Source organism: Thermobia domestica, chromosome 16, assembly GCF_964235325.1.
Source record: "Thermobia domestica chromosome 16, izTheDome1.hap1.1, whole genome shotgun sequence".
Lineage (NCBI taxonomy): Eukaryota > Metazoa > Arthropoda > Insecta > Zygentoma > Lepismatidae > Thermobia > Thermobia domestica.
This window is the reverse complement of record NC_137469.1, coordinates 159,444,924-159,470,710: the sequence shown is the minus strand read 5'-3', so window position 1 is coordinate 159,470,710 and position 25,787 is coordinate 159,444,924. Positions and strand designations below refer to the sequence as shown.

The 25,787-nt window shown below is 34.6% G+C and overlaps 1 protein-coding gene across 6 annotated transcripts in view; it reads right to left on the bottom strand.

Moving 5' to 3' along the window:
- Positions 1–4,366: 4,366 nt before the first annotated feature.
- LOC145673486 (lactadherin-like) overlaps positions 4,367–25,787 on the bottom strand; it is a 648,675-nt gene continuing 627,254 nt past the window's right edge. For all 6 annotated transcript variants that reach the window (XM_081743233.1, XM_081743230.1, XM_081743234.1 and 3 more), the window contains one exon: positions 4,367–14,250. In XM_081743233.1, coding sequence (XP_081599359.1) covers positions 13,979–14,250 — 272 coding nt within the window. In that variant the 3' untranslated portion in view covers positions 4,367–13,978. The remainder of the gene's footprint in view (positions 14,251–25,787) is intronic.

Genomic DNA, 25,787 nt, shown 5'->3' with positions numbered 1-25,787 from the left:
GGGATAAAACCCTAATAGTAACCCATATTTCACTTTCAGCAATAGATTTTTGTTTCAAATAGCTTCAGTACTGCCTATACAATTAAACTCTATTAAATTAACTCCAGTACTATACAGTAGTTTATTTCCTTCCTTTGAATCAGAATTGATCAATACCTCCTAACAGATAACGCAACAAGTAGCAGCACGAATGTGATTAATCGTACCGAAATTGAAATTTTACAATTTCTCAGTTATCATCGAATACATTTTGTCATTTTAAAAACAGAATATAACGTTCATTATCCTAACAAATAGAGTAAATTATTACTACAATATATTTTGTTTCAAATTGACCAAATGCTTTATTATCATTCACATATCAGTGTTTAATTGACACTCTAACCTTGTGGTGGGAGCTACGATACTCATCTTTGCTATCTCTGGTTTCGGGTTGGATCAGCAAACAAATTAGATTCAAAGTCAAATGTTTCGTGTAGTTCGCGTCTCACTTTAAGTACATTCAGTTTCTTATACAAGTTCGTAAGGTCGTAATGTATTATATAAGCATATATCCAGTGCTGTAACGTTTTATATTGGTTGAAAATTACTTGCGAAACATGGACATACATATTATATAAGTATATATTATAGATAATTCGAGCTATATGTATCTATTTTCTCTGTCATGGCAAAACAAGTGATCCTTAACTTTCTAGTTTTCTTTTGTACTAATTTTCGTAGTTTTGCTGCAATATGAAGGATCAACTTTTTTTCGCTGTACGAATTTCGTTAAATTTTGGATCCGTTTTTATCCTACATTACCTAGTAAAAGTTATATATATTTCCCAAAGGATTCCCCAAAGGAACATAGGGAATCCTGGAAAGTCTAAGAAATTTAATACATTTTCTTGAACCAGGGGAGGGGGCTCGGACCCCACCCTCCCCTCCCCTTCGGGTGCCCATGTTATTCCAACTTGTCACTTCAAACTTCCATACAAAAAAAAAAAAGAAAAAACTAAGATACAACATATGATGCAAAAGTATGACCACGTCTAATCGAGTGGCGCAGGACAACGGGAAAAATTGAATCTAGGATTAGCAACAGTTCAAATTCCGATAATATTCGGGACTAATGTGACATTATTTAGAAGATATTATAATTGGAGTAATGGAATAGTTGAGTGGCGCAGAACGTGCCTTTACTTGAAGGCTGCTCGTTTCAAGTTATGGTGATATTCCATGCTCCGAGATCCTCTGAACTCAATGTTTACGATTTTTTTCTGTGGGAATAGGTTAAAACAAAGTAAACAGCGAACAGAAGAAGAAACGAAAGATTGAAGAAGAAATTCCTCGAGACATGATTCACTAATCCTTTCCCGATTTCCGTGCTTCAGGATGAAACACACATTTAATATATCGCTTTTAAGAAGTAAACTGACGTGTACATGCTATTGTTAACAGACACTATATTCATGCATTTCTATTATTGAATGTACAGTATTTTTCGTGTGTTTATTGTTGCATTCTACGTCAATTGAAGTTTTGCAAACTCGTTGCGCCACCCTGTATTTAAAATGTTACAAAAGCATGCATTATTATTTTTATTCTAAGTGTAAGGTGTTAGGTTAGGCTTATTTGAATAATTATTCATGTATTATCATTTCTTTATACTACTTTCAATTGTTTATTGGTTGTAAAAGTACTGTTTTCTAGAGTTTTCTTGGACTAGAGTCGCTGTTTTAACTAAACTAAGAAGATTCTATAGTTGGTTTCCTTTCTTCCTAAATTTTCGTGTTATATCTATCCCTAAAAATCCATACTTACTTTTGAATTTAATAGTTTTTGCGCTAGAGCTTTCACTATGGGTTAAAATGTTACTTAATTAAAAGTTTACATTTAACAAATTATTTTGAATTGCACACCAACCAACATGATCTTACACAATTATCAATGTTCAATTCTAAACATGATTAGGGCTCATGTTCCAAAAATAAAGAGTAATTCAATTATATGTTCAGAATAATCCATATCCGTTTTAAAATAATTAAATTGAAATTGAGTTGAGTTGATTTTGAGTTTAACGTCCCTTTCAGCAGCGAGGCTATATGAAACGGTACCTACTGATTATCGTGGAATCCGAACCACATAATTAAATCGAAATAATATAGTTTAAATTGTAATCAGATCGTCACAATATACTACTGCAAAAACTCACAATATTAATGTTGCAGGTCTTGTTCTATTATAAAATAGTTGGATTAAAACAATGCTAGTTTTAAGATACAATTAAATTGTCACAATAGTTTTCAATCGGCGAGCAGCCTGCAAACCAGCAACATCTACGAGCATCACACAGGCAAGCGATAGCAGGTAGCAGCATCTATCAGCTCGAGTGTGTAGAATTTGGGATTAATATGATGTTGGTCGTTTACAAATAGGATACTAGTAACCTACAATAACCTTCGCAGACCTGTCTAAATATGTCTTCAACACGTATCAGTGACATTTTTTGCATGGCAAACAGTTTTCAATTTATTTCATATTTCAACTAACTTTTCTCCCATGACGTTCTTTGCTTATGACTGACCTTCCTCCTGAGAATCTCTGCCAAAGGTATTGATAAAATGTAAGTTTAATGACTACTGTATACTTCTAAGACTCCATTAAAAAACCATGACATTTTGCTTCAGAAACTTGTACAAAAATTTAGTTTCTCTACTTCAGCTGCTAAGTGGGTCCAAAATTACCTATGCGACCGAAAACAGTATGTGATGGTTGCCAACTTAGTTTCTGGTCAGCGTAACCTTCCTTGTGGGGTTCCTCAAGGTATTGTTTTAGGGCCTCTTCTTTTCTGCCTTTATATTAATGACTTAGTACAATCTCTAAAACACTGTAAGTATCATATGTATGCGGACGATGTTCAATTGTATCTATCTTCTTCACCAAAGCAAATAGATACTTGTATAACAAAGATGAACGAAGACTTGAGTAATTTGGCTAAATGGTCAGCAAATGATTGTTTGATTATAAATCCAGTCAAATCAAAGTCAATTTTAATTACTTCCAAATGTGCAACGACGTTAATAGATGCTTCACTTATTCCCAATATAACTTTAGAAGGCGTAAATATTCCCTTCTCTTCATCTGTGAAAAATCTTGGCGTCATACTTAACAAATATTTAACTTGGTCCGATCAAATTAACGCATCATGCAAGAAGGCTTTTGCAGTTTTTCATTCTCTCAGCAAATTAAAAAACTTTTTACCAACACAGTTGAAAAAAACTCTTGTTCAAACCCTAGTGGTACCACATTTGGAGTACTGTGACACCGCCTTAACTGACGCTGATATACATTTACAAAAGCGTTTGCAGCGAGTACAAAATGCTTGTATACGTTTTATTTTTAACTTAAAATTCTCAAATCATGTTACGCCATTCTTTAAAAAGCTGCAATGGCTGAAGATGCAGCAACGGCGAAAATTGCACTCGTTGGTACTGCTGTATAAAACACTTACTTTTACAGAACCTTCCTATCTCCTAAAACATCTTAATTTTTTAAGCGATTTCCATGAGAGGGACACAAGATCACGTTTTAATAGCCAACTTGCAATTCCTATTCATAGATCAACTTATTCTTCCAAATCATATATAATTTCAACGCGTCGTGATTGGAATACTTTGCCAACCTCGGTACGTGAGTCAAAATCTTTAGCATCTTTTAAAAGAGCAGTTTATAATTTATTGTTATCGAAGCAGGGTTGAATGGACACAGAGACAGAAGAGCCAATAGAGAAGCTTCCCATAAAGATATGAAACTCAACACTTATTACATATTACAACATGTATGTACTTTCGTGTAGCACTATATTATATTTGTGTGTGTGTGTGTTCAAGTGACAGTCTGTTTCTTGTGTTTTTTTTTACTTTCTAACTTTTTTCTTTTGCTATTGTTAGCTATATTCTCTGACTTTTCAATTTTGTGTCATGTTTAGGTGGTAGATAAGGCTACATATAGCCTTAACCTCGACATGTAAAATAAGTCAAAATAAATAAATAAATAAATAAATAAATAAAATTGGGGTAATAAATGCAGGAACAATTTGGAGAAGTTCGCATTTTTTTTCTATTCAAGCCAGGATAAAAGTGAGAGGAAACGCGGGTGGAAGTCGTTACCCCACTTCCAAATATATCTGTGGCATCCCCAACTTCCTAAAAAAATACAATGGAAGGAGATAGGCAAGAGGGACGGCGTCATGTCATGCGTCCCCCTCTTCATTTTCACATCTACTTTTACCTCTGATTCAAGCTATCATTTGTCATTTTTTCTCTTGATCTTTCCAAAGAAAACACACACACAAAGAATAAAGAAAACTAATCCATCAACTTCATTACAAAAGTATTTTATTTCCATAAAAAATCTTTCGAATTTCTTTTACAACTTTCACCTCTTTCTTACATACACAGACCAGTCTCAGCATAACATAAACTTACAATGTACTGTACAAGAAGAAGATCTTTAGTTTTTACTACTGCACTATTCTTCATTCAAACTGCATCTTATTAAGTACAATCACTACATTTAGAAAGATTATTAATTGTTTTAATTAATTTATCTTTAATAATAAGAATTTATTGTATACTGGTCTTATTAATGTAATTGAACAACAAGTAGATATCGACACCAGTTTACCTTTGAAAATATATTTATTATTATTATTATTATGCATTATACGGTACTTGTACAACATTCAATATTTAGTAACACTGGAGTTAACAGGAAATTCGGATGCTATTACACAATTTTTCGTTGTTTCAATCAACTATAAAGAGTCGGCAATCTGTGACAAATATTAAAAAAAGATTTATCAGCACGCCATATAATCTATAAGTGTACGACATCTTTCAATGCAATAGTTTGAAAATATAGTATACTCAATAAACTACTTACTATTTTGCATATTCTACTTAATTTTTACGGAGATATATATAGTTTAAAAGGTTCATCTTTTTGTATTTCGTTCGTATTTTATTTATTTCAAAAGTTTAAATAAAATAATACCAAAAATTGAACTTTTTAATCACTTACTATTTATTTTAATAAGTAATAAACTGTTTTATTTATTTTGAGCGTGTGTGTAAATACTATAGTTTAAGTCTGTTTGAATTTTTTGATGTCCCTTTAATTATAATACGACGGTGACTAGCAAAGTTTTGAGATAAAACCAAATGAAACATTGCAAGAATAAAAGTTTGGTTGCATGAGAAGCATCCCCTCCTTTGTAAGTGAATTCCCCTAGTCTCGACACCATGACAATGCTTCAACCCCGTTTTTCCAACCAAACAGTTGATTTTGTTGATCATACCCTGTAAAACTTTTATCTCATCCCCCTACAGCCTCTATCTGGTACCGTGTGACATTTTTCTGTTTCCCATGTTGAAGAAGAAACCTCGTGCGTATCGGTTTTCCACTCATGAAAATGCTGTCAATGCTTACAAAGAACAGTTAGATGCATAACTTAAAACCCAATGGCACTAGTGTTTCCAGGTTTGGTTTAAGGGGATGATACATTATGTGGAATGTCAGGGAGAACACTGCGAAAAGTTATAATAGTTGAAATAAAGGCATGTGTATTCAGAGTTATTTCTCAAAACTTTCTAGTGACTCCTCACACATGACGATCCAGGTAGGCATTGAGGCACCTATCATGGCAGTCTAATTTGTTATTTTTTACATGTATAAAATCACTCTATCTCAATTTTATAGTAGAATTTTGTTAAGACTTGACATTTGCAAATACTACATTTTATATTATCGGTATATTGCTTACTTTACTCAAGCTGATATTGAAGTTTCTCTAAATATTGTACTTTTGTGTTAGAGTCTGCTAGAAATATTTTTCGCTTGTTTGCTGTTTACATGTTCAATATTGTTAATTATTTGTTCGTTATTCACTTTTAAAAGTTTTAAGTAAAAGAAGTTCCGTTGAAAGGATGGGAGTAGATTATAACTTTAGGACGAAACCACTAAAGATTGCTGACTCCTTTATTACACTAGGATAATTAGACGATTGTTTAAAGTGTATAAAAAGATATGTCATTATAAACATTTATAAATCCATTCTTTACTCACAAAATGTTAACTTGAACATGACATAAGACCAACATTGAACCTTGTAACTATAGATAATGTATACCTGAATACCAGATGATTATTACAAAGGGCATGAAATGAAATAACAATTTAAAGTGCTAAGTACTACTTTCCAGTCAAGTATATTACACCTAAAGATTCGATACATTATTGTCACCAGAATATATCCAAGTACTTCTATATACAGAAATATTATTGTAAAAACAAAAAATGTATTTATTTCAAATGGAATTTTGAATGACAATGAATGAAGCAGTTTTTTTTTCACTACCGACCGTCCAATTAGCTGTATTATTATAATAATTACTATTGCATTAAAAAGTACTCTCAAGTGAAAGGTATCTATTTTAATATTAGAAAACAGAAAAAATATTTGTATTCATTTTTCGAATTTGCCATCACGCAAATTCGCAAAATGTATTTGCCAGGCGGGTTTTAAGGTGTAGATTACCTGGTTACGTCATAGTTTTCTACTGAAAATAGTACAATCAAACTGGAGAGTATGAATTTGGGGGAAATCTACATTTGGGGAACAGAATGGTATGCTTGGGTGCAGAATGGTAAATTTGAATGTTTGTACCCCAGCTCTTTGCAAGAAGGGATGGATAACCCTGATGGAATATTGGGAAAACTGTCAAGACGTTGCTTCATCTCAACTCGTTTACAAAATATAACGTTGTAGGCGCATAAAATTCAATATTGGTGTGAGAATCGTAAACCTCAAAGATGTAATAGCGAAAGATTATGTTTAATTTTGGTTGCTATTACTGCATAATGATAAATTAATGTTTGTTGATACTACGGAAGGTACGAGTATATTAGAATGATTACGCAGTGTGGGTTAACAATTCTATAGTTTTGGTGTTTTTTAAAATTTTATTTATTTATTCATTTATTTTGTTTCGTTGCGTTACTTCTTATTATCATTATTGATTGCTATTTCTTATCCACATAAAACAGTAAATTATAAAATATTTTCCTATACTGCCAAAAATGCGATTAAAAAATCAGAAATTGCGGTGCAAATTTAAATTTGTTTAGCAATTTCCGACAAAAGATAAAGGAACATTGCTATATTCGTATATATAATCCATAAATCAACGATGAAAAGTTTCGTCAGGCCAAGGAATTACAAGACTGCAAAAAACTACAACTACAAAACTTTCAAAGAAGCTATTTTTACACGAGTAGTTGCTGATGTCAGGCATCAAATTTATTGACAAGTTGTGATTCAAGACTAATACCATAGATGTTTGAACTATTGCTTGTTTCATAAAGGATGTGTTAGCCGGAGTTTCATATCGGCTGCCGATGTTATGAAGAAATAGTTTTAGTCAAGACAAGAGTATTAGTCTGTATAATGAGATCAGGTTATAGTTCAAGATCACAATCACTGCCGTTGGTTAAAACTGATCTACTGAGACTCCTTATCTTCAACGATTACTGCTGATGTAGTTGTATGTTGTGAAGAACATTGGTAAAACTATATAGAAAAACACTAGCTGATAAGAAATCCCGTGTAATTACAGAGGTGATTGGAACAAGATAAAGTAACTTAAAGAAGACTACAATGAAATTGCTAAAGTGATTATCAAGTAGAGGGACTAACAACACTCGAGGAGTATATCCAGAGGAAAAACTCAAAACAAACATTTAGTTAAATGAATGAGTTCACGCAAATGGGTGGTCGCTAAACTGGAAGAGGTATTACAGTCAAACTTCTCATCAATCGGTGACCAGTAACTGAATTCATTTCGATAAAAGTCGGTGTTTTGAATGGCAACCACCTTCAGAATAGATAAACATATATGAGTATGCGAGGGTGTATTATAATGATCTAGATTGTAATGTTTTGCTCTCTCCACTTGATGGAAAATTACAGCTACTGGTCTTTTCCTTTACTGACATTAGTGGCAAGACAAGTAAAATTTATTGCAGGTGAAGTACATTTTCTCAGGCTTTGTCAGCATCCAATCCTACACAGTACACAACAATCAACAGAATACACCACTGGAAAACGTTTTTAAATAAAAAATGTAATCACTGTACACCTATCCTTGAAGTTGATAGTACTGAGTGGAGAACTTGCACTATTAAGATATTTTTTAGTAGAGCAAGCAAATTAAGTGTGGAAACTCGAGCTCAATTTGATGGGGAAAGGGCAAACCCGGAAGAAAAGCGTCTGTGATAGCTTCAATTTACATTGTCTACGTGAAGCTGATCATCCTGAACCAAGACCATTTGACATATTATGATCTCAAAATTTAATTTTCCACGGGATCCAGAAAAAGCACCCTGCAGCATATCGCGTATCAATATATTACGATGTCTAGGGCCTTTGTAGTATGTATTTCTGTATTTCTGTCCCCAGCTCGTGTATATGTTTCCTGAAGCCGCATTATTCAGATAGATTTCATCAGGCTTGTGACGGTAGTGTTGCAGCGGAAATATAGTAAGTATTACGCTTCGACGAAGAACGTTTGAAAGGCATTCTCTAATCTCTATCACTAACTGCATGGTCACAACTTAACTAGATTATCACGATCGGTTCCTAGACGTAACCATTAACAACACCGCGTATGTAACAACTCTTCAGTAACCACGCTGGACCATTTAGCTCAGAAACAAGTGCTTCTATCATTCAGTAGGCACCTCATGTGCTATTATACCTACTGTGCTTTCTTGGTCTCTGGCCTGGTACGAAATACTTAAATGATTTGGGCTATGAAGGAAATCTGTTCGGATGACAATTCATAATTGATGAATTAGAAAGAGTTGTCCAAGCATAGATGCGTTTACACTTCTGACTTGATTCCTTGTGTTATACTGATAATGAAATCAGCTCCAGGCAGTTTCATGTCAATTTATTGATATATCTGTTGATGATGTATCCTATAAGTACCTATATCGCAATTGAAACATGATGTTCAAACTTTTCTGAAATTAAAACACAAAGTAATATTTCACCCATGGAGCATTACTATTAAAATCAAATGATGTAAGGTACATTAGCATGAAACATTACCAAAGAGGTAGTGTGCTTTTCTATGAAAAAAATAACAAATATATGTTTATATAGTTTTTCAAAGACATACTGACTATGCTTTTACTATTTAAAATATTTTGATATATTTTATTGATGTGATTATTATTACGTTGTATCTAAATCTGGGGAATCAATATAATGATAACATGGATTTTATGAGGGATAGGAAAACATCCTTTCTATTGTCAAGATCAACCATTGGTGTACATAATTACAGATAATAATAATATTCAGGAAGGGTCAATGATCTTACGCATTCTTTCATTTCCAAGAACGCAAAAGAATAAAGGTTACTTGTGGAAAGTTTACATTTTAAACATTTTAATCTAACATTACATGCAAGTTAAGTGAGTAAAATCATCTCTCAATATTTTCTTATTACACGATTAATTTGTAATAATATTACCCAATAACGTAGTTTAGCTGAAAATACTGTTAAAAGGATTTATGATCAGAATTTGAGCATTCATGAACAACATTCAGAGCACTTCATACAATTAAAAGGCCTTGCAATATCAAATATTTAACGAGTAATCAAACTCATAATTAGCCTTCTCCCACGTGATATTGAATTGGTTAATTTTACATACTGAGAATACTTAAACATTACGTTTAACAGCATTACCTAAAGTGGAATCTTAGACATATGAAGCGTATTTGATCCTGAATTGCAACGGAATTAAATCTTATTTATAACAGGAAACAGATTATATTATTTTTGTATACATTTCTTTACATCATGTACATGTACATTTGGGTTCGTGATTTTAAGTATGATGCAAATACAATATTGAAATTTAAAGAATTACAAATACATTTCTTTTCTTATGGTTTTCTCCAAAGATATTTTTTAAAAAGCGTCTATAAATCACATAAATTAACATAAAAAGAGGAGTTAGTAGATTTTCTTTCTAGAACTCGAAGGCTAAGAAAGTCCAAAACTAAATCGATATAATTTATGAACTCAAATCACATAAAATCGATATAAACACCATAAAGTATGTTCCATACAGTTTCCATTCAAATTATTCAGTATATAAAATGACTTGACCGAATAATTTACAACACGTACAATGCATATTGCTCTTCATCGCTTTCGATGGTAAGTAATGAACTTTATTAAAGATTTTTATCATAAATATCAGTTACTGAATTATTTCTAAAATTTGGCAAAATAAAAATAATCGAAAAAACACATATTTTAGTATAATCATTCACACATTATTTTCAATTGTCAATGATAATATTTCACGAAGGTTATTAATTAGAGAAATAAGTTTTCTTTTATGGATCTACGAGTTTCCCTTTTGCTTTATCACAAAATTTGTACAAATTTAATAACTTCGTAATTATAAGAAATATATATGACATATTCCACAGCATCGTAATACTGACATTGTGATTACTTTATGGTAAGAGATCAGTTTGTCGACTTCGTGACATATCAAATTTTGATATTTTATATATAATTTTTATTATTATGTGAACTTAGCCTTAAGATGATAGCTTTAATATTAATTCAATCCATTTCAATAGGCTACAATTTATCGAATATTTATGACAAATTTAGAACACCAATCATACGCGTTGCTTCAAACTAGCTTGTTTCCATTCATATAACGGGATCTACAGACACCAAACAATGTATCGGAATGGTTTCAAATGTGTTTTATACATTTCTAGAAGATTTTCACCATAACGTTTCGAATTGGACTTGAGGATAATGAAAATAATGTTTTAGATATAATTAGTTGTTTTACAATTGGATTAGAACCATTTAGTTGTTTGTGTTGCAGATTTTCTTGCAACATTTTAATCTTTGGAAAGGTTCGCAGACTTTAAAAAAAATAAGTTTCAGAGATTCATACATTTAAAAAAAAAGATTAAATTTTAGAGACAACACAATTCAAATTTGGTCATACAATAAATTCAAGAAACCATACCTTGCTGCAAAATACAGAAAACTGGAGGAACTACTTCTATTAACTAGCAATTAATTTCACTTCTACCAAATGATTTTCAAATTTTTAATAAGTACTAATTAAAATGAATACAGACTAGACCAGTACCAAACTTAGCAAATGAAAATACCAGTAGATTGTATTACATTTCCTCAAAATGAAACCTTCTAATTACTTGAAACATTAAATGGCAAATAGCAAGTTAAATAGAGGATGTAAGGAAGCTTGTATGATTTAAAATGTATGATCGCATTTCTCTGTAACTTCTTACGCAAATAGTAAATTAAATCTGTACTGAAAGTAAATTGAAGTTAATTTTCCTTAGTTCAAATCTGATCTTTCTGTACAAGATACATAATCTTGTAATTCCGACTACTAAATTTTTCGTTGTGTATGTTGATTCAATAAAAAAATGTATTCACTATCTGCTCTACTCCTGTCTTTTAGTTAAGATATTAGTCTAAAATATGTACAAAAATTAAATACTTATTAACTGACAATGACGACTCAACTTGTCATGAGAATTTCGCTTGTATTTGCAATCTGACGACTATGTTCGTCATAATAAGATTCGTATTGGGAGTGACGAATTAATACATATTTTATGTGGGACGTAAAGCTCAAAAATTTCATTTCATTTCAAAATACGTATTTTTAACAAATTCATTCCCCATTCAGATGCAACTTTTTGATTCGGAAACTCCCCAATTAATAGGTTAAGAAAAAGAAACTAGTATTCTTGAGTTTAAATTAAAGCCTATAACCTTGACAAACAGACAAATATTCTTCTTCCTCTCGGTTTATATTTATTAGAGAATTTCTCATAGATTGCAAAAACAGTAATTGAATTAATTGCTTCATGAAAACGTATTTCCGTAGCCGTAACTTATTCAACTCAAAAACCTGGTGATTGATTTTAGATAGAACTCTATGAATTTAATGAATTTCCGCTAATATTTTTATAAGATGAAATTTTCTAAAACATTTGAACAACAGTGTTTCAATCATTTTCGGAATATTACATTATATTAAAAGTAAGGACCTATGCATTATTTTAGTCAAGTTTAATATATTTTTCTATTTGAGTATTTTAACCTGCAAATAATTTAGTTTTACTTTGTAAAATCTTAATTCATATAACTTATTTCTACAGTTCTTAAACTGTACTTTTAAAGTAGATCTCAGCCTCCTGGGTCTTTGTGTTTATCACTGGGTGAAGCATTGATATGCCGGAGACTATAATTTTACATCTATAGCATATTGTTTTCTGTAATCCATATAGAGTCTAACCCATACGTTACCATGTAAACAATACAAATAACGTGAACTATAAGTAATGTGACTTTCTTATGGCATAGGGAATGAAATAAAGTGAAAAGTGCGCGTAATATCGAATGTAGCGGTAGAGTAGATACGAAAACTAAATATTAACAATAATCAGAATTACACGTTTAAAATGCATTCACTATGATCATTATGGAAGAAACAATGCAAGGAAATACCAACTAATTCGCTACTAATAAGAAAAGTTGTAGCCTGCTACAAGAAAACTATATGTAGCACATCCACCTTCATTTTGTAAGAATATAAATGAAAATAATGCATAAAACATGCATGTATGACTTTTATTGTTTAGTAGTTTGTTCTTTGTATTGTCATTTTTAAATGTTACAAAACACTTTTTGTAAATCATGTATCAAAGAATTCAATATTATGAATATTAACAATAATAGTTTTGTAGATATAACTAATCGAAGTTTACTATGACTGTTACTTCGAATAGTGATATCTGAAAAACATAAAACAGTATGACTGACACTCATTGTACATTACGGTATGCAAAAGGACAGATCACTACAGAAAATAAATACCTTTTCTTATTTCATTCTTTCCGTCTTCGTTAGCCTTTTCCGTTAGCCTAAAGGATATAATCATGGAACATTAAATTGAAAGATTTTATTTTTTCACTTCATTTTTGGGAACGACCTCTTAATTCTAATTTCATTTATCAACACTGATTTTCCTTTTGAACTATTGCAGTATTATGAGATGACTTGGGAGTGTTAACAATTTGAAATCATCATATTAAATATATTACTATCTTCTACATAGACTATGTAGTCTGTTTACGTTATCTATGAGTTGTTTACATGTCAAACACACAGCCTACCAATTTTTACACGTAGACTGCGTCATTAATATAAAGGACACAAAAGTACCTTCAAAAACAACGTAAGTGATTCTCAGATTTTAAAAAAATACATGTAAAACGTTGAAGAGAGTTCATTCGTTTCTCAGTTCATAATCATTACAAAGGAAGAAGCTAGAAACATGTCGCTACTTCTGATTCAGAATATTCACAAACAATCAAGTTTATTTAGTTTATCCATTTTTTTTTTTTTTTTTTTTACTTAGTACAAGTAATATTTCCATAAACGTTAAATCGTCCAAGCCCGGCCTGGACACTATGACCATGGGACTGGCTTCATTATAACCTTAAACTCAATTCATGGTAAACCACTGTGCACTTCAGACGGTAACCCAGTTACCAAGAGATTTATTTTTCCACTATTCTATTTTCTCACTGTACAGTACCTCATACATCATATGAATCACCTTTCCTTTCCAGTGTCCACTTAATGTCTCTTGTCACATACGCCAAAGCATCACAAGATATTATTGCATTTGAGATTAAACGTTAGGCCTTATAAGTACAATAGAACAAACACCACCCGCTTCAATAATTAAGTACGTCTTTATAACGTTGCATTTAACATATCTGAAATAAACAATGGAAGAGAAACAGACAGAGAAAGAGACAGACAGAGAGCAAATGCCACTAATACACCATCACTTCACACAGAACAGTTGTGTAGATTCTATTCCAGCGATTTGGCACTCCGCTTGCTTTAATATAGACATATCGACCACTCAGTTTAGAGGAACACTCGAAGTTTAATCGCGATTGGAACAACGCGTTGTTCATTCGAGTCACATAATTACACATTGTATCATTCTTGAGTTGGTGCTCTTCTTGTCTTGGTTTGTTAGACACATACACAGTCAACCGGTCTAAGTTGAAAATGTAGTCTCTATATGTGAGCACTTTTTCTGAAAATATGAGAACAAAACGTTTAATGTAATACATGACATATTTTATTTATCAAACAAAATATATTACTCAGATTGTTCATATAAATAATACCCAATAACTGAGATCTAAAAGTTTTAAGATATTGGACTACTCTTTATAGTCTTCTTTAATTTAACGATTAGAAAATTAACAGGAGTTATTCTCTACAGAAAGAGAAAAAAGGTAGCATTATTCTTCAAAAAGTATTAAATTAATCTCAATCTCAAACAAACTTACTCAGTGCATTGCTTGAAGTAATGTTATAAACCAAATATAACAGGTTCTTTTTTTTTTTTTTTTTTTGCTTTAAATATATGCACAGTGATCAAAAACACTTTAAAATGTTAATAATAACTGCAAAAATAGAGAATAATTATGGGCAAACAAACAAACGATTCCATAGTTTCCGTTTCTGCTACAGGAGCCATAAACAGTATTCTATGTCCATGGATGCATAACATGGGAATCTGGTTATAATTCACAAATTTTATGCATGATAGGGCTCGGGAACTTCTATGCCCTTTTCGTTTCGGTAAATTGCAGAAAGAATGTAATTGGGTGTGATACTGTCCATTGATATTAGCGGAAGATATTCATACAAGTAATTTTGAAACGGAAAAGCTCCAATGAATAAAGATACGTCAAGACCAATACAACTGATACATTGATTTGAAGGTGTAAAGGACAGTAGGGAGTTATATTACAGCAATTGCTATCCAGAATCTCCAGAATCACCACAGCCGTACCACTTCTGCAATTTAAAATTACTTCTGCAAGCAGGACTGCATTGATGCAAATCTTAAACAAGAGGGTCCTCACCATTCATCAACAATAGGAAGTTTTAATAGTGCCAAGAACAGGTTTACTAGACAATAAATTTGACATCTATGGTCTTCAGCAATAAAAAATGTTCGAAATATCCACAAACCAAGTCTATTTGCAGTTATCCGTCTCCAAATTGCATCGTCAGCAACACGACTCAATGAGTGCTCTGCTTAGAGCCGTAAACTACAGTTTCGTCCGTGTTTGGTATTAGTAGAAAGAATGTTCACTGCTGTTGCATATACAAACTATAATCCTCTGTGTGATATGAGGAGGACAGAACGGACGTTGAAGCGTTCTAAAAACATTCCTCAGATTTCCTGATCAACACCTCTATGATGTTTTTTACTAATCAAGGATGTCTGAAACTGCTAACACGTCATCATAATCGAATACAACAATCGGCAAATTGACAGGTCATGGACATCAGTATCTCCTCTGCAAAAATGTATATGCTACATTAGAAGCCTCCCTCACAGCAGGTGACGATTATGATAAAGCAAGATTGTTATATTTTCTTACACTCAGGATATTGTCTTCTATGCCTAATTAATAACTCTGCACACAAACATGAATTAAAAAGGATCACAAGTACCATGATTACTTCACCTTCATTTATCACTTACCACTAGTATATGTGCTGAATGTACGTTGGCAAATTCTTAAAACAAGTCACAAATCTCGGAATTAATTCATATTACTGTTTTAAAACGTCAGAAATATGAACTGAAAATGGTTTGTTTAAGTTCTTCAGCTTAACAGACATTGTATAAGAGATTAGCAAAAGGCGGTGGGGGATTTTTGTTTCTAACTTCTACAAGAGCGTGATTTTTTTTTGGTAATCTATTTTATAGTGACCCTCAGTGGCGTATTTAAGGGGGCTTCCGGGCTTAAGCTCCCCAAAATCGTATTAACTATATTTAGTAAATGAAATATCTTGCAGAATTTTCAGATTTCCAGGAACAAATTTAGCAACGCCCTCCCCCGAAACAAAATCCTAAATACGCTACTGGTGACCCTTAATACATTATCAAATGAACTGAGTTTATGGATAAGACATCCGTTATTTTTGGTGTTTAACTACTGTTGTTATATCTACAAGTTTTTAACTGTCAGCTTTGTAGAGATTAGATCAACATTTCTCCGATGTCTTTAGCTTCTAAGGGAAGCGTTTTACTATTTATATTACTATTCATCCTTTGTAGTTTCTTTAAGAGTCACACTGTGGATGTACATGCATAACCGCATGTACTTATCTTCGAAGTCGATCTACCTATTTTAAGTGGCATTTTTCTTTAGTTCATCGAAATAACCTCTTCTGCTTTTGTCAGGATACTTCACAGATTAGAACAGTTTTCGTTAAATTCGTTTATTATAAGCAAGGCTTGCCAGTCTTCATTACCAAACAAACATTCAATAAGAGCGGTCCCGGGTTTGATTCCCGGTGGGGCCACTAGGTCGAAACAGTGTAAAACGCTTTTTCAGGCCAGCCACCTTGAATGAGGTTTTCCTGGGTTTTCCTCATTCACACCAGGCAAATGCCGGGGTGGTACCTAAATTATAGGTCCCAGGCCGCTTCCTTCCTTCCCCCATCCTTTCTTCCTTCCCTTTCCGCGGATTGTGTGCTCGCCGAGGGACGTAATCCCTCAAAACGTGAAGGGTTAAATCGTCTTAGATGCCGGAAGCCCAGAAATTAAATCCTAACCTAACCTAAAACATTAAAGCTACCATATAAAGAAACTTTGACAGTAAATCAGTTGTATATTATTAGTATTGTGAGTATTATCAATGCAGATAAGGTATAAGAAGATATAAACAGAACAAAAGGTATTGCTCAAGTAAAATTAACATTATCCTTTAAGATAACTATTAAATTTCAGCAGGAATGGCTCGCGCTGCCATACAACATGGAGTTTGAAATACTACAATCAGATACTATCAAGTAAGTACACTGTTGGAGTACACGAATAAAACATGTCTCATCCAAAAATTCAATACTTTAAAGCTCTGTGCCAGACAATATTGTTCTTTTACCTTTTTTTCTTTCCATCGAGTTGGTCAAAACCACGTCTTTATGATACGTTGCCTGAAGATCATATCTACGAGTGAGGTATATTGATTTGGCTTGAAAAGTTCATCGTTAAATTAGAAGTATGTATAAATTTAATACAAGTGTATTTACTATAATAATATCTGACTTTGTCATCTACAGGGTGGCATACATAAAAGTAACTCAGCTGAATAATACTAGAGACGAGCAAATAACTATAATTTTCTGAGTAATTTTGGCTGACACCGGTGTATCTCCCATAGTGCTCGGACCAGTAACTTAGAACCTAGCAGGGTCTGTTCCTCTTTGGTGCCACGAGGAGGTGCCGGCATGCCACACAGTATGCAGTTGTTTAGCTAGTATTCCCTGCCTGTTAGATCTGGTAAACAAGTCATGTCGAGAATATGATGTTTTCACTGCAGCAGCGAATTTTGATTGTGGAAGAATATCTGCGGACAGATTCAATTAAGAACACACATTAGGCTTTAATTGGCACTTACACAGGAACAAATCCAGCTGCAAAACATTGCGTTCAGAACCTGGTGCAAAAATGACGTCAAACTGGGTCTGTAGCAAATATGAGTAGGCGGAAACCAAATGCTGTTCGAACACCGGAGGTTTCCGTGATATTTAGCAGCGGATAAAATGAAATCCACAAAAGTCAAGGAAACTACCTCAGCTGGTCGGTGTGTCACGAAAAATGTGCCAGTGTGTACGGAAGTCCTTGAAACAGAAACCCTAGTTAGCAAGTAGCATGCATCCAGGAACTGAAGGAGTCGGATATAGGTAAGCAGGTTGCGTGCTGTAATTGAAAACTGACAAGAATTGCGGACGGATATATGAACCCTCTGCTGTTTGCCATGTCCGACGAGGCGAGGTTCCATTTATCGGGTTACGTGGATGAGCAGAATACGCATCACTACTAGTCCGGTGAGAATCCTCAACGAAACTCTCCATCATGACAATATATATATATATATATTTACATCAGCTAATGCTTCTGGCAACAAATACTATTCGAAGCTTTCTTGCACCCACTGGAAAACGTGAAGTATATTAATATTTATTTGCATATATTGTTATTGTAGACTGTTCCCATAATGCCCACCGACTTCGATTTTACAAAATTTGAGAAATAAATTTCACTTTTTATTTAGTGGTCAATTTGAAGGCATTTTGTTATACTACCATTAAGAAACCCATATACATCATATTACGAATCAATCATTATGGAACAATCTCATGTGTGACACGCTGCAGTGGTACCAATCTTTGAAAGTTTCATTTACAACTTTTTTCTTTTTTCTTTTTTAACTGATTTTGTGAGTAATGGTGCATTCAGTATAAAGGTACAACAAGATATTCTCTTTTTCTCTCTCTGTCCCTGTGTGTGTGTGTGTGTGTGTTTGTTTCTTTCTAGTTTCCGGCGTAAGCGTGTGGATACTACCAGGTATACTTTCGTGTGTACAAATGCTAGTGTGTGTGTGTGTGGCGCGTATATATGAACTATTAATTGGGATCGCGTAGTGGAATTTATCAATATTAGTACGTACATACAAACGGCTGTTACTTCACACGATAACTTTGGACGAATGCGAATTTTTAAATTCTGCTTTTTGCAATAAATAAGTAGAGTGATTCCTCTCGAGGGAGTTCCCCTAAATGGTAGCCCCTACCATGTCCAATTAAATCACAAATTGCCGCAATCGTTTGTACATTCTTTGTACAGAAATATATAGGCCAAACTTTCGTTTGTACACTATTAGGGGCGCCGCCAGAACGAAAACAAATTGGGGCTGTTTAACTGGTACCCCCCCCCCCACCAACATGTTCTATTCAATCACTAATTATCGCAATCGTTTGTACTTCGTTTGTACAGAAATGTGCAGGCGAAATTTTCGTTTGTACACAATTAGGGGCGCCGCCAGAACAGAAAAAATTGGGGGCTGTCTAAGTGGTAGCCCCCCACCATGTCCAATTGAATCACAAATTGCCGCAATTGTTTGTACTTCGTTTGTACAGAAATGTGCAGGCGAAATGTATGTTCGCACGCAATTAGGGGCGCCGCCAGAACGAAAAAAATTGGGGGCTGTCTAAGTGGTAGCCCCCGACCATGTCCTATTCAATCACAAATTGTCGCAATCGTTTGTACTTCGTTTGTACAGAAATGTGCAGGCGAAATGTTTGTTTGAACAAACTTAGGGGCGCCGCCAGAACGAAAACAAAGTGGGGAGCTGTCTGAGTGGTAGCTCCCCCCACGATGTCCAATTGAATCACAAAGTATCGCAATCGTTTGTACATTGTTTGTACAGAAATGTGCAGGCGAAATTTTCGTTTGTACACTATTAGGGGCGACGCCAGAACAGAAAAAAATGGGGGCTGTCTAAGTGGTAGCCCCCCCCACCATGTCCAATTGAATCACAAATTGTCACAATCGTTTGTACTTCGTTTGTACAGAAATGTGCAGGCAAAATGTATGTTCGTACAAAATTAGGGGCGCCGCTAGAACGAAAACAAAGTGGGGGACTGTCTAACTGGTAGCCCCGCACCAACATGTTCTATTCTATCACAAATTATCGCAATCGTTTCTACTTCGTGTGTACAGAAATGTGCAGGCAAAAGTTTCGTTTGTACACAATTAGGGGCGCCGCCAGAACAGAAGAAAGGGGGCTGTCTAAGTGGTAGCCACCCCACCATGTCCAATTCAATCACAAATTATCGCAATCGTTTGTACTTCGTTTGTACAGAAACGGGCAGGCGAAATGTTTGTTTGTTCCCAATTAGGGGCGCCGCCAGAACGAAAACAAAGTGGTGGCTGTCTAAGTGATAGCCCCCGACCATGTCCAATTCAATCATAAATAGTCGCATTCGTTTGTACGTCGTTTGTACATAAATGTGCAGGCGAAATGTTTGTTTGTACACAATTAGGGACGCCGCCAGAACGAAAACAAAGTAGGGTGCTTTCTAAGTAATACCTCCCCACCATGTCCAATTGAATCACAAATTGTCGGAATCGTTTGTACTTCGTTTGTACAGAAACGAGCAGGCGAAATGTTTGTTTGTACACAATTAGGGGCGCCGCCAGAACGAAAACTAAGTGGGGCTGTCTAAGTGGTAGCCCCCGACCATGTCCAATTCAATCACAAATTGTCGCAATCGTTTGTACGTCGTTTTTACAGAAATGTTCAGGCAAAATTTTCGTTTGTACACAATTAGGGGCGCCGCCAGAACGAAAACAAACTGGGGGCTCTCTAAGTGGTAGCTTCCCACCAATATGTCCAATTGAATCACAAATTTTCGTAATCGTTTGTACATCGTTTGTACAGAAATATGCATGCGTAATTTTCGTTTGTACATAATTAATGGCGCCGCCAGAACGAAAACAATGTGGGGCTGTCTAAATGTTAGCCCCCACCATATCCAATTCAATCACAATTTATATCAATCGCTTGTACATCATTTGCACAGAATTGTGCAGGCGAAATTTTCGTTTGTACTCTATTAGGGGCGCCGCCAGAACGAAAACAATGTGAGGGTTTGTATAAATGGTAGAAGCATTAAAAAAATGTGTCACATTTATGGAGTATTTTTCTAACAGGACTTTGTTCACACTATTGTGTGGTTTGGTTTGTTCAAACTATCGTGTGATTCACTATATTGATCTTATCCTAACGATGATGGAATTAAATGATTTTTTTTTTATATTTATACTTACAATCATTATTGCTGAGTTAGTTTTTCACTCCTCGGCTCTTATTATTAAACTTATTCATTATTTCTTACGTGAACTGAATCCTTATGAGAAAAATGTATTTTTTTCTTTCTATCTTGCGCAGAAACCGTTATTCTCATCTCGTACAGGAAATTGATAAGTGGAAGATATAACAAATGCACAAAGCAGACTGTTAAAGGGAAAATTATAACACAGTATTTTGTTTTATTTGATCATCTTCATTAAACTCATTTTGCAGAAACTATAGAATGCATGGTGAAGTATTTTGGTGCATTCAGCATTCTGATTTACGAGTAGAGTTGCTAACTGGCCGGTATTTGCTGTAATTTTGATTAAGGCCGGTGACCGGTACAAACTTCTTATTAGACCCCTTCTGACCGGTATTTTGGAATCTGCAATCCAGAATATAACATTGAACATCGAAATTTTTCAACAGTGCCTTTACAAAAACAAATTTCGGTTGTATTATACATTATCGATATTTTTTTAACGTATGGCAGTTTTTTTTATTTATTTAACATAACAAATTTGATAACACTTATATTTTATTGTAAAAGAATTTTATTCATTTATTGAGAGTAGAAAATGACTTTTTAAAGCAATTTCCTTTGTTTGAAGTGAAGTTTATAGAATAAATTTCATTTTATGAATCAACTATTGTTACATAAAGATTAATATCCAGTATTATTCATCTGTTTCGATAATTTTAAACAAGTGGCAATTGCTGGTAAATACAATAACGATCAATACAGTCTTCAGTTTCTCATTTGTACAGAGAATTTTGAGGGTGTGCCGGTAATTTTGTTTTCCTCAGTTGGCAACCTATTTACGAGGTTTTGTTTCAACTCTGCTACGTAGTGGCTCCGTACTGACACTCCGCATGCAAATAAGTATGTAAGGCTACCATACGCCCCGGTTTCATAAAATTTGTTCCGGTGTGCAGAAATTTTCCTTCTTGTCCTGTTTTTTCTTTATTATTATTATTAATTACATATCAAAATTTCTGAAAAGATAATAAAATCGACTTATTCCTTTTGCTTTCAATTCCGACAATACTATAGGAACAATTTCATTCTAATCTTTATTATTATTGCAATCGCTGCTTCCCCGGATATAACATGCAATGTTTAAATCCTCCTAAGTAGCACTCTTATCACTAAAAGTAAGAATGTATACCCCGAGGTGGCAACAAATTCTTGTGACGTTGCAGACCAGCCCCGAAAACACATTTTTTTTCTGCTTCAGAAAAACAATTATGCAAATTGCTTTCTTTTAGTTCGCATTTTAGGTTAACAAAAATAAATCAGCCTATTGAAATTTTGAAACAACTTCATAAATCTGGATATTTTTCTTTATAGACATGTAGAGCATGTAAAGGTGGTATGCGTAATAATATTGAAAATATAATTTTTGCCTAAATATTGTATGTTCACTGATTGCGTTTATATTGTATAACAGCTTCTAGCTTCTATAATAATGTTTAGCACTGTTGATTAAGTATGGACAGTGGCGTATTTACGATTTTGTTTCGGGAGGGGCTTTGCTAACTTCCGGGGGTGCTTTGCCTGAAAATATGAAAATTCTGCAAGATATTTCATATACTTTACTATAGTAAGTAAGATTTCGGTGGGGGGCTTGAGCCCGGAAGCCCTCCCCCTAAATACGCCACTGAGTATGGACTATATTAATACATTATTTTAAGTTGTATAACTAGTGCGATACTGTAGTAAAATTCGAAAGATAAAATTAATACAAAATGCAATATTTACTACTAATTTGTAAGATGTCCCGTTTTTTCTGTTTTCAAAAAGTATGGTAGCCTTAAAGTATGCTAAACCATACAAAATAAATTGTACTGTAAATAGTACCCCTCTGATAGTGCTCTCAAACGGGTCGGGTTACGGGTCGGGTTGTCGGGTCGGGTCAGTCGGGTTAGCTCGTGTCGGGTCACTCGGGTCGGGAAGTCACATTCTTCACTTATTTTCTATACGGAATACTATAAAGACCTTTGTTGTGGAATTCAATTCGAAGTTGGTGAATGAATGATAAATGTGACTAATTGAAGGTGAAATAGTAATAAAATTTTAATTTTACCCTATATTAACTAATTGGCATTGTAATTGTAATTCATTTACTACTGACGTTTTTCCTTTCTGCGTTTCTATGTCAAGTTAAATGTCACATTAAGTGAAATTGAAAGGAAATATCTAGTTAACGTCCCACGTTATGCACCAACGCTAAGAGAGACAGTGATGACGAGAAATAATTGAAGTGGTTGAATGAAGAAAGTGGGAGGAAATGGGAGAACACCGAGAAAACCCATGCACATGGTGTTTGTCCACCAGAAAACTTACTTGGTACGAGCTGGAATCAATACCCATGGACCTTCGGGTCAAACATCTGCCTTTGGGCAGGACACATTATTATTATTATTATTATTATTATTATTATTATTATTATTATTATTATTATTATTATTATTATTATTATTATTATTATTATTATAACTTTAAGAGTGCCCAAGAAAGTTCCGCCGCCTTTTCACCAACACCTTAGAACATTGGTGTGTAACCTACGACGTACCTGGAATATCAAAAATCGTCTCCATCAGCCTCGACGACCTTCTGCCGACGTTCTGGAAGGCTATGGATTCCATCGCAGTCGAACTTGGTGGGACGTGAAGTGAAGAAGGTATCAAGTGCATATTGAACCTCTACTAGCGATTTGAATTGGCGTTCTCTAAGGTGATTGTCCAAGGAATGGAACAGGTGATAATCGGACGGTACAATGTCCGTGGAGTATGGCGGATCCAATAGTGTTTTCCATCCAAGGCGTAGAATGATGTACTGGGTCATTTTAGCCACGTGGGGCTTAGCGTTGCCTTGTAATACGAGGACCCCTTTGCGATTCAGAACTGCTGGATCCAGACAGTACACAGTGACAGTACACAGTTGCATTGATGATCTGACCAGCTGGTAGCAGTACCCGATGGACGATGCCTCGAGCAGTCCACAAAATGCACAGGAGAACCTTATTCTGGCGTAGTGCTGGCTTGGGCTGTTTTTGAACCGGTTCATGGGATGCTAACCAACAATGACGGCGCCGTGGAGCTTCGTACAGGACCCACTTCCCATCACATGTCAACACCCTGTTCAGAAATTGCTCCTTCCTCAGACGAGACACCAAAGAAACACAGGTGTCTGCTCGCGTTGCTTTCTGGCTCCAAGTCAAATCATGTAGGACCTATCAACCCAACTTGCAGTGCTTCTCAAGTTGATGGTGGTGGTGCCGAATGGTTTCTCCACTTACACTGAAATGTAGTACCAGTTCCTCACATGTCTGTCTTCGCCTCAATTGCTGCCCGAAGATCTTTATTTTGAACATCTGTTTGTCTTCCGGCACGTGGTGCGTCTTCGAGTGTTTCGTCACTGTCCTTAAACCGTCATACCACTGCACTCTCCGCGTAGCCACGACACCCTCACCAAAAGCCTGTCATATCTTCCGCTCCGCGGAGCAGCAATTTGAACTCGTACAGCAAACAAGCCCTTATAACGCTCTGTGAAGGCCCCATGTTCACTCAGTCCTTACGCACGTTCACGGTGTATCTGAACAGCCACAACCAAGTAGTATGTTGGATATACTTACTAGTGTTGCTCACGAGACCTGGTTTGGGGCATTCTCGTTTCGAAAATGTGTCGTGAAGGTAGTCTCGTCTGGAAAAGTGCATATGTTTCTATTGAAAGAGCTCTGTCTCATCTCGTACCCTTTCATGAAAATTCTGTCTCGTCTCGTCTCGTCTCGTCTCGTCCAACAACTGACCTTCACCTTATATCCATTCGCATTCAACTCACGGTGTGAGGGCCAATTGAACACAGACCTCCACAAAGAGACAGAACTTTCTTGGTCACCTTCAGATTATTATTATTATTATTATTATTATTATTATTATTATTATTATTATTGCTGGGGTAGTGATTTGACTTTCTCCGCAATAAAATACTTGCTAATTTTATATAACGTTGCAAATATCTTCTAGATAAATTAATCAAGAAAAAATAAAAGGTAATTCCCTACAGAATGATATTTCAGTGCAATTAGTTCCTTATGATTCTATCAGACAGCAACGCTGTTTTTAAATAGAAAAATCGGAATGTTAACCTGACGAAATTGTTTGTTACACAGCAAAAAATATTAAAAGAAGTTCTATATACATTCCTTACTAGAAAATAATGTTGTCTTCAGAACTTTTATTCTTTTAGCCTTCAGAACTTGTCTTCAGAACTCAGTCAAATTTTATTTTGACTTTTGAACTTGATTGCCTAAATTTTAACCTTGGAAATTTGGATGTGGAGTAAAATAAAGAAGGTTAGCAGGGTAGAGAGGAAAACGAATTAGGAAATGCTGAAAAAATGCAAGAGACGAGAGCAATAGTAGACGATATAAGGAAGCGAAAAATGGACGGATCACAAGTTTTGATCTTGCTAAGGGATTGCATTCTGAGGGATGTAGTAAAGGGGGTGATATCAGGAGAGCGAGAGTGTGTAAGAAGGTTGGAATTGATAGATTGTAATAAGGAGGGTGGTACTTTATGTTGGGTTGCGAGGCAGATATTAGCGGGAAATCGCAAAAATGGAAGCTTCTTACCTAATTCACGGAAACTGGCCTGTTTATTAATGGGAGAACACTGAGGAGGAGGAGGAGGATAATTATACTACAAGTAAAAAAAGCCGAAACAATGGTTTATGCATAAGAATTGGTCAGCATTTTTTTCTTGTGGCAGTTTTGTAAAGTTCTAGCTCTCTCAAACTGGTTAGATTGTAAGGTCAAGTCACTCGGGTCGGTTGTCGGATTAAGTCACCTCGGGTTGGTTCACTCGGGTCACTTTTGGTCGGGCCAATCGGGTCAGCTCG